This window comes from Mandrillus leucophaeus, unplaced genomic scaffold (assembly GCF_000951045.1).
Source record: "Mandrillus leucophaeus isolate KB7577 unplaced genomic scaffold, Mleu.le_1.0 Scaffold39, whole genome shotgun sequence".
In the NCBI taxonomy this organism is placed as follows: domain Eukaryota; kingdom Metazoa; phylum Chordata; class Mammalia; order Primates; family Cercopithecidae; genus Mandrillus; species Mandrillus leucophaeus.
The window spans coordinates 5,887,746-5,898,995 of record NW_012104142.1 but is presented as its reverse complement, the minus strand read 5'-3'; the positions used below and the strand labels follow the sequence as shown (position 1 = coordinate 5,898,995).

The following is an 11,250-nucleotide window of genomic DNA, read 5'->3' as shown; positions in this document are numbered from 1 at the left end:
AGCCATAGAGATGAATTATATCTTGGACAGTTAAAAAACTTTCAAATGAATTAACACATTAAAATGGGTTACATATTAAATAACATATATTCTTTAAAAGCAGAGTTCTGGCATTTTTAATACTGGTCATAGTCTAAGGACTAAAGGAACTTTTAAGGCTCACCAACTACTTAATTCCCAAAGCAAAAGAAGCTCTGTTACCAGACCCACAAATAATAACCAACCAATGCTACAGTAACAATCACCTACCCTCATTGACTATAGTAGGAAATAAAGAAACAGCAAAAAATTTCTTGACAATAAATACATTTGAGAACCCACTATGGAGATTATACTCAAATAAGGATAGACCAAATATAAAAATATGGTTGAAAGGTTAGCATAATAATAGAATGTGTAAACAGTAAGAATGCACAAGGAAATCCTTTCCCTGAACATTGGTCCTGCCATTTTATAATTAACAATTTATATGTTATCTTAAACAGGAGAGAAGAAAATAATTTGCAAAAGGTTCAAGACAGTTTTTAAAAAGCAGTTTAAAAGTATTTGGAAAAAAAATATTACTTAACCTCAAGAAGAAAATAATAGTCTTGAAGTCCTCCACAAAAAAAAATTACCGTCCCTATATATGAGTACAAGTGAAGGTTACATTAAACTAAACCAAGAGAGACCTGAGTTAGATGTGAAAATAAAGTATCTTCAGCTGGGCATAGTGGCTCATACCTGTAATCCCAGCACTTTGGGAGGCCAAGGCAGGCGGATCACCTGCGGTCAGGAGTTGGAGACCAGCCTAGCCAACATGGGAAAACCCCATCATCTCTACTTAAAATACAAAAATTAGCCAGGCGTGGTGGCGGGCACCTGTAATCCCAGCTACTTGGGAGGCTGAGGCAGGATAATTGCTTGAACCCAGGAATGAGAAGTTGCAATGAGCCAAGATTGCGCCTCCAGCCTGGGCAGCAGAACGAGACTCTGTCTCAAAAAAATAAAAATAAAATAAAATTTAAAAAGTGTTTTACATTGTACCAAACAACTGACATTTACTTTTTCATAAACCAGTGACAGAAACAAAATTATATTTCTCCATCATTATCATGAAGGTGGGTGATCCACCAGAATAAGACCTAAAAATTAACAGTGACAATGTATTTTTATTTTTTACTTTTTTCTGGTAGAGCAGTCAGAAAGAAAATAGGAACAATTTAATATTTTATCTGGAAAGAGAAAATGAAATGACATATTTCCCAATAAGACTTTAGTCTAGATGACAGAATACAACACTACATCTTTTAATGTGAATACAGGAGAAATTATGTCCTGTGTAAACTTTATGTAGTATAAATTATATAGTGTAGGTTATCATAATTCTGTTAGGATTAAGGTCATAGTCTTAATTACACTTTGTCATTATATAATTTTGAAAATCAGATTACATATACATATATCAACTTCATAGACAGAGTAAACTATTTACAACCAATTGTTTAATGCACTTACAGTTCCTTGTGTTTGTCTTCAGCCAAGATTTGGTCATTTGGTTTCAGAGAATACCTGCATAACAGAAATGAAAATTACACTCTTCATACAAACACAGTATCAACATAAGTTAGTTGACCTCTTCAAAACAAGCACTCCAACACTGTTATAGGTCTCTGACTTAACTGATAAAACACCAAGAATGCCCAAGTAGACGGTTTTTTGCTGTTCTATTAGTCATTTCCAGGAACACCACTCCAGGAACTGAAAGGAGATCACCTTAACCATGCTTTGAAGATCTTCAATATTCTTCTGTAGTGAATCATCTGTAATGTCACACTTATTCAGCAGTTCAAAACTGATGCAACAACTACAACGTTAAGTATTTTAGACTTCACAAACAATATGTAAATCATTCATTAACTATATAGTAATCATATACTGTGAACCAGGCTATGTACTAAGCAGCATGACACAGGAGGGAAAGAAAAGCTTTGGAGTTTTGTTTTTTGTTTGTTTTTTTTTTTTAAGATAGTCTCACTCTCTCACCAAGGCTGGAGTGCAGTGGCACAATCTTGACTCAGTGCAACCTGTTCAAGCGATTTTCCTGTCTCGGCCTCCCCAGAAGCTGGGATTACAGGCACGCACCACCATGCCCAGCTAATTTTTGTATGTTTAGTAGAGAAGGGGTTTCACCATGTTGGCCAGGCTGCTCTGGAACTCCTGACCACAAGTGATCCAACCACCTCAGCCTCCCAAAGTGCTGGGATTACTGGCATGAGCCACCATACCCAGCCTCAAGTTTTGGAGTTTTTGATTGACCATTTACTAGCTAAGTGATCATAGGCAAGTACTCTACGTCTTTAAGTCTCAGTTTCTCTGGTCATAAAATACAGGTTGCTATAAATATTAGATCAGGGATCTTTCACAGTACCATGTATTTGTACTGCTGAAGGTAAACAGACTTTCTGAAGGGTACACAGAAACAGATAAACAACAATGGATAATTCCCAGGTCTTCAATTCCCATTCATACTCAACCTTTTCATAAAATTTAAAATTAATCTGCCTGAAAATGGATCATAAATCCATTTGAAAGGTCATGTTGATTTTCCTCTCCAGTCTCCTCTTTCACAAGTGCCTTTAAACCCATTGCTATGGCTTGAATATTTGATCCCCCTCAAATCTCATGTTGAAATTTAATCTCCAATGGGGCAATATTGAGAGGTGGGGCCTTTAAGAAGTAATTGGATCATGAGAGCTCTACCTTCATAAATGGATTAATCAATTCATGGATTAATGGGTTATCATGGGAGGGCAACTGGTGGCTTTAAAAGAAGAGAAGAGACCTGAGCTACCATATTAACAGTTTCAGGCCCCTTGCCATGTGATACCCTGCACCACCTCAGGAATCTGTAGAGTCCCTATCAGCAAGAAGGTTCTCACCAAGTGCAGCCCTTTGACCTTGGACTTTTCAACCTCCATAACCGTAAGAAATAAATTCATTTTCTTATAAAATACCCAGTTTCAGGTATTCCAAGTAACAGAAAATGGCCTAAAATTCACTTTTTATTAATACAAAAAGGATGACATACTCCTCACCTATTCTGAATGAAACTATACACTATTGTATTGCCTGAGTATAAAAACCTTTTAAGTGTTAAACAAGGAATGATTCATATTTTGTCTGCAAAACTTTTTTTATTTTTATTTATTTTTTTTTTTTTTGAGACAGAGTTAGGCTGAAGTACAGTGGTGCGATCTTGGCTCACTGCAACCTCTGCCTGCTGGGTTCAAGCAATTCTCGTGCCTCAGCCCCCAAAGTAGCTGTGACTACAGGCACGCACCACCACGCCCAGCTAATTTTTGTACTTTAAGTAGAAATGAAATTTCACCATGTTGGCCAGGCTGGTCACGAACTCCTCACCTCAAGTGATCATCCCACCTCATCCTCTCAAAGTAGTGGGATTACAGGTGTGAGCCACTGCACCCAGCCTATTTTCTTCTGTTTAATAATTTAGCAACATTTTGAAGGAAGAGAAGCAACATTTATGATGGCAGAGAAGGAGAAAAAAAATTTTTTTTAATAAATAAAAAATACTTTAGCAACATTTTAATACATTTGTTATTTTACTCTGTGCTAATTACAATTTAATGACTAAGAGATATTTTAAAATTCACATATTTTGGCTGGCTGTAAAGACATATAATAGGGTAATCAATATGCATGAAAGACTGTAATGCATAAAAATATACTACCTTCATAATGTATGCATGCTACATGCAAAATATAACTTATGCATAAAATACATCCTATAAGAATAGAATCTGGTGTGAACAGTGTAACAGAAATGCAAATTCAAGACAGAAAGGACTATAAAATTTTTAAACGTCAAAAAAGGAAGTTGTTTATATGTTTTTATAAATGAATAAAAGGGGTATCAAATCATGATGGTATTTAGAGTCCACTAAAAAGAGTGATTCATCAGTATTATATAAAGTTATTAAAAATCATTAGTTGGGCACAGTGGCTCATGCTATAATCCCCACTTTGGGAGGCCAAGGCAGGCGGATCACTTGAGGTCAGGAGTTTAAGACCAGCCTGGCCAACGTGGCGAAACCCCATCTCTATTAAAAACACAAAACTTAGCCAGGTGTGGTGGCGGGCACCTGTGGTCCCAGCTACTGGGGAGGCTGAGGCAGGAGAATCACTTGAACCTGGGAGACAGAGGTTGCAGTGAGCTGAGCTTGTGCCACTGCACTCCAGCCTAGGCGACAGAGCCTACTTTCAACTTAGTAGAAAGCTGTAACTCAACTTCCCACCATGTCTTTCATAGAATGATGCAAAGCACAGCCTATATATTTTGGATGAGTTTTGTTTCCTAATGGCATAGATAGGTATTCTTTTAATAATCAATTCTTAGCATGAACACAGTTCCTAAAAATCAGAGACAACAAAATGGTACAGTGATAGTCCTCAACATTTTTTCTGCCCTAAATTACCGGAGAAAAATGACATACACTCCAAAGAACAGAAGACGGGGAAGCAAGAGGGAGCACAGGGGAGAGGCCTCTTTATTCTGCCTCTAGCCCCTACAAAGAGAACCACTGAGTGAAAAAATAACTAGATACAAATCAAAAAACCTGCAGTATCATCCTGATTCTGCCATTAACTTGTTTTCTGAAATGGGCAAGCCACTTAATTTCTCTAATGAGGTAAAACTGCCTATGTCACAGGGTTGCTATCCAGATCAAATAACATTACACGAAAAGTGTCCAGTGCATTATTTAACAATTATAATAAATACTCATCCCTGCCCCCTCTTCTTGGAATCTTGCACCCCTGTAAAATGAAGAATTCAATTAGCTCAAAAAGGGAGGAAAGGGCACTTTTAAATGTTCATAACTTTTATAAAAGCCTTTTATTGAGACTGAAACAAACACTTTTTATTCAAATGTGCTCCTCCTCCGAAGACATGGCACAGAACTTAGTGCCTTGAAAGGCGCAGGTACAGATTGTGAAGTTCCAAAATAGGACAGTCATAAGAGAGGTGCCCATGCCTAATGTTACACAGTTAACAGATGACAATAAAATATTCTATAAATACTTGGAACTAAAATTGCCTTCCAAGAATTAAATCACTAAAATTTCTATAAATCTACAAATATTGCCACATAGTCCAAAGAATCCCAACAGTATCAAGTAAAGTTTTACAGAATTGGCAAAACCAATCAGGTAGACAGTGTGGATATGGCAAGATTTTAAACAACATATTTAATTGGCTCTTCCAATAAAAAAAAAAAAAGTTGATTAAAATATATTAGAAAGGAAGAAAATGGGGGAGGGGCAAAACCATTAATCGCTACAACACTATTTAAGACTAAAGCTGGACTGAAATTTAAGAAGCTTATAAAGAAATAGATTAAATCACAGGGTTAGAATAAAAAAGCAAAAAGTTATAAAGTTTAAGAAAATAATATTTTTAAATCTCATTAGCAAAGTAAATGAAGATTAAAACTCAATTAGAGAAAGCTGAAAGAATTAAACTAGATTTAAACCTAAATACATAAAATAGAACTATACTCTTTGTATTCTTAATTTTTCCTATGCTTTTTATTTTAAAAAATTTATTGATAATTATTCAAAATGACTAACCACATCTTTTTATTAAAGGACATTTTTTTAATTTGGTACTTGGAAGATACTACTATCACTGCTTAGCTCTTGGGTCACATCAACAAAATGGGCCCATGTTATATCAACCTCCCATTTATTTGCTAATACATTTTATTTCTGGCTTCTGTCTCCATATTTGCACTGTGATTTGCCTGGCAGAAGGCGCCACTGACATCCCATTCAAATACAGGGGACCCTTTTAGGTGTTACTTTACTAGATATCTCTGTTACAGCAGGTATTATTGGCTAGTCTTATATAAACTCATCATACTTCATCAGACCTTGTCTTAGTTCTGCTTTTTCTTAGTCTCATTCTATACTTATTCTTTATCTATCCATCTATTAAATGTTCTAGCTTCCAGCCCACTTCTCCTTTTACTTTTTACTCTTTTTTTTAGAAATTTTATCTACTGGTTGCTTTAAATACCACCTACATAATAATAAAAATAGTGCTGGTAATAGCTACCATTTATTGAATAATATTGCATCAAACTATGTAAAATTAAATACAATTAAAGAGTCCAGGCGAGGCACCGTAGCTCACACGTGTAATCCCAGCACTTTGAGAGAACGAGGTGAGAGGAGTCCAGGACCAGCCTGGGCAACACAGTGAGACCCATCTCTAAAAAATAAAATTTTTTAAATTAGCTGGGCACGGTAGGGCACATGCCTGCTGTCCCAGCTACTTAGGAGGCTGAGGTAAGAGAACTGTTTAAGCCCGGAAGGCTACAAGAATTAAACTAGATTTAAACAGCACCACTCACTGCACTCCAGACTGGGCAACACAGCAAGACCCTGTCTCCAAAAACAAAAGGAGTCCAGCCATGACTCTTCTATCCACCAAGAAACATAAAACCAACTGTCTCCTGAATATGCCTACCTGGGTATCACAGTCATCTCAAGCTTGAACAAAACTCAATTCAATCTTTCAACCCTCTCTTCCACATCCTCCTCCTATACTCCCTAACTCAGTTGTAAATACCACCATCATTCAGTCACCAAAACTAAAAATTCAAATGTTATCTCTGACTCCTTTACCCTCTTCATTAAATCAATCAAGTCTTACCTTGATAACACAAAAGTATCATTGTACTCTCTCTCCCAACCATTGTATCATAACTAAAGTGATCAAGTCACCATCTCTCAACAGGTTTATCACTATAGCCTCCTCAAATCTATTGATCCACAACAGACAAAGCAATTCACATAATCCTAAAATGTGAATCCCAACCATGTCATCTGCCTGCTTAAATCAACAAGTGCTCTCCATTGCCAATAATAAAGGCATGAGAGATTTCAAGCTCCTCAGTAGCCAATAATATTAGCTAACATAAGCCAAACATACAAATAATCTCATTCAATCCTCACAAGAACCCTAATATCCTTATTTTACTCACAAAGAAACTGAGTTTTCCATAGATAACCAAGGTCACACAGCTCCAGAGCACACTCTTAACCTCTATTAATGCCACTGTGAAGAAGTGATTTTCTTTCCACATCTGTCTCCTCAATTAGATTACAAGCTGTTTAAAGGCAAAATAGTTATTTAACATTGTATTCTCAGTATTTGGCAAAACAGTAACCACAAGACATGTGCTCCAAAAAGTGTGTGTTGAGCTGTGAAATGAACTGCTAAAAAAGAATCCATGTTTACGTATCCTTAGAAGTACCATTTCCTTCAATATTCAAAGTTAGGTTTGAACAGCAAAGAACAGCATCTTACATCTAGGCAAAATGAAGGAAAGTAGTCTGTGTTCATTTAGTGTCCATAATTTAGGTTGTTTTTTGAGGAAGCCCCAGAGCAACTCAGGGGCAATCACTCAATATGTGAAATGACATAAAGATTCAAATAGCAGTTTATTTCAAATTCTAAGAATTTAGAATTTTGAAAGAGAGAAGCAGAATAACCAAAGACTATCTGTTAATGTGGGTCACAAGGTAGTCAAGAGAAAATATTCAAACTAAAGAAGCATTTCCGACCACCAATAATCTAGAATATGTTATAGAAAAATATATCATATACACAAGAGATACAACTTTTTTTGAAGATATCTTTTAAAAAATATAAACATATCAAAAGAAATGTAAAATTGTACAATAAACCTAAGCTGTACTGGTTAATACCATAAATGCTAATTAATATCTATTAAAATTTAATTAACATGAAATAAAATGTTGAAATTCATCAGTTGCACTAGCCACACTTGAAGTGATCAAAGCCAAATGTGACTAGTGGTTACCATGTTGGATAGCACAGATACACATTTCCATAATCATGGAACATTCTAGTGTACAGCACACACTGCTGCAAAGATACTGACCCCAGATTTCATTTCTACTTTATTGACTTCTATATGGTCTGAATATTTTTCTAAAAAGCATTTACTTTTATAATTTTTGAATCTAACAAGATTTAGCAAATGATCACCGCCACAAGATGTATAAGTTTTTAAAAAACCAGCCTAACCATTTTGTAACCCATATTACATTATTTAAATTTTATGTGTTATTAAAAGATACAGAAGAATACCTAAAATAAAGAAAGAAATATTTGTAGGGATAAGAAAATTTGTTGGTAAAGATCTCTTTTTTCCAAATTAATCTATAAATACAATACTAAACAAAATCCCGGACAGAATATTTAGGTCAATTAAAGGCCTAAATATACAAAACATAATGTTGAAAGTTGTAGAAAAAAATATGGCAATAGCTTTATAAATAATTAACTAAAAGGCCGGGCATGGTAGCTCACACCTGTAATCCCAGCACTTTGGGAGGCCAAGGTGGGTGGATCACTTGAGGTCAGGAGTTCAAGACCAGCCTGGCTAACATGGTGAAACCCCATCTGTACTAAAAATACAAAAATTAGCCAGGCACAGTGGCACATGCCTGTAATCTCAGCTACTCAGGAGACTGATCCATGAGAATAGCTTAAACCCGGGAAGCGGAGGTTACAGTGAGCTGAAATCACGCCACTGCACTCCAGCCTGAGTGACAGTGAAACTTCGTCTGAAAAAAAAAAAATTAACTATAAAAGTGTCAGAGCAGTTTACAATTCATTTTAAAGCAAAACAATTAAATGTCTAACTTTAAACCCAACACATGCAGTCTCACTTGACACACCAAATAATTTTTTCACTTTCAAAGCTAACATACACCCATTTGTAGAAGTAATACATTTTTATTTATAGAAATAATTCAGTTGTAAATTTTTGGCAATGAATAATCAGCACTAAAATTTATGGCCAATTGCTTTGAGCATTTTCCTTTTTTTAAATTTTTAGAGACAGGGTCTCACACTATATTGCCCAGGATAGAGTACAGTGGCTATTCACAGGCACAATCATCGTGCACAACAGTTAGAGTCTCCCAAGTAGCTGGCATTACAGGCAAGCACCACCACGGCCAGCTACTTCGGGTATTTTAGGTGTGAACATTAAGTAACATCTTTCATGCACACTTAGATTAATAAAAACTCACATAAGGTTTGTATGTTTATTTTATTAAAGGTTTAGATCTGTGAGAAAAACACATTTCCTCAAGTATTCTAGCTTCCCGTCATAAAACTGAGTATTTTCATTTCATTTTTTTTTTTTTTTTGAGATGGAGTCTCACTGTCTCACCCAGGCTGGAGTGCAGTGGCGCAATCTCGGTTCATTGCAACCTCTGCTCCTGGGTTCAAGCGATTCTCCTGCCTCAGCCTCCTGAGTAGCTGGGACTGCTGACGTGCACCACCATGCCCAGCTAATTTTTTATTTTTAATAGAGACAGGGTTTCACCATCTTAGCCAGGCTGGTCTCTAACTCCTGACTTCAGGTGATCCGTTCACCTCGGCCTCCCAAAGTGCTGGGATTACAGGTGTGAGCCACCACACCCAGCCAAAACTGAGTATTTTCATTTTTATTGATGGTTTTCTTTTCTCAATTACCATTTCATTACTTCTCTCAATCCTCTTACTTTCATGATATTTATCTAGTGTCAGGAAAAACCAAGGCAAACCTACCTTACACATTCCTTCCTTGCCTTTTTCATCCCTATTAATACATATCTCCATAATTACAGACCAGGGCTCATCTGGAGGTATTCATATGTTCCACATTTCCTATCCCCTCATGTCCACTGTGTCCCCACAGTTTACTAGAAAAGATTCTTTTCAATCATGTACTTTCTGCCACAGGTGTTCCCAATAATTTTCAATTCTTTTTTTGGTGGGAGGGACAGGAGTTTGAGGCTGCAGTGAGTAGGCTATGATTGTGCTACTGCACTCCAGACTGGGAAACAGAAACCTTGTCTCAAAAAAAAAAAAAAAAGAAAAAAACAGAATCAGAAAAATATTTTATCAAATGAATTTTGACAATTAGAACTCACTTTCATAGTGTAAGATACTAATCAGTATATATCTCATTCATTTGTTATATATCTTAGTCCCCTTGTGCTGCTATAACAAAAATACCAGACCAGGCTATTTATTTATTTATTTATTTTCTTATGTTTTGTTGTTGTTGTTTTATTTTTCTTATTTTGTTTGGGGTAATTTGTAAACAATAGAAATTTATTTCTCACATTCCTGGAGGCTGGGAAACCCGAGGTTAAGGCACCGGCAAGACTGGTGTCTCGTGAGGCTTTTCTCTGCTTCCAAGATGGCACCTTGTTGCTGCATCCTCCAGAGGGGAGGAACACTGTGTCCTCACATGGCAGAAGGAATGTAAAGGCAGGAGAGCTCTCGCTTCAACCTTGAGTCCTTTCACAAGTGTGCTAATCCCATTCATAAGAGCAGAGCCTTCATAACTTGGTCAACCCCCAAGAGCCACACTTCTTATACTGCAGCACTGGGGATAAGTTTCCACATGAATTTTGGAGAGGATACCATCATTCACACCATAGCAATATACCACTTATCTAGGTTGGGTGCGGTAGCTCATGCCTGTAATCCCAGCACTTTGGGAGGCCGAGGTGGGCAGATCACCAGAGGTCAGGAGTTCGAGAGCAGCCTGCCCAACATGGTAAAACCCTGTCTCTACTAAAAATGCAAAAATCAGCCAGGCGTGGTGGCACACACCTATAGTCCCAGCTACTCAGGAAGCTGAGGCACAAGGATCACTTGAACCGAGGAGGCAGAGGTTGTAGTGAGCTGAGATTGCGCCACTGCACTGCAGCTTGGGTGATAGAGCAAGACTCCATCTCAAAAATAAAAAATTGAAAAAAAAAAAAATACATATATACACACACACACAGTACTTATCTAATGGTGGCTCAAAATGTAGGCTAAACACAATCGGTTTATATCATAAGGTAAATTTTTGAATATATTTGGAAGAAATGGCCAGGAGTAACAATAGAGAAGACTCTTTTATTGTTAGGGTCCAAATACTTGTTTTCTATCTTCAGGTACTTATTTGAAAATCAAGGTTAAAGATTAAAACCTTCCAAATATAAAATAAAACCTCAACTAGCCACTTAGGATCAGCTGCTAGTAAAACATGTAAAACAAAGAGGTTACTCGAACTTCCGGTAGTGTCACTGATGGCAGCAGCAGGCTGTCTAGAGCAGCTGCTGCAAAGACACTGGCTCCAATAGGGGAGGTGCAGCCAGGGCTGC

At 36.8% G+C, this 11,250-nt stretch overlaps 1 protein-coding gene across 4 annotated transcripts in view; it reads right to left on the bottom strand.

Annotated features, from left to right (window-relative positions):
- Nucleotides 1–11,250, bottom strand: part of ADK (adenosine kinase) — a 636,511-nt gene that overhangs the window by 572,932 nt on the left and 52,329 nt on the right. For 3 of the 4 annotated variants that reach the window (XM_011991173.1, XM_011991170.1, XM_011991171.1), the window contains exon 3: nt 1,498–1,551. The exons of the other annotated variant lie outside the window; for it this stretch is intronic. In XM_011991173.1, coding sequence (XP_011846563.1) covers nt 1,498–1,551 — 54 coding nt within the window. The remainder of the gene's footprint in view (nt 1–1,497; nt 1,552–11,250) is intronic. 4 annotated transcript variants of the gene reach the window in all.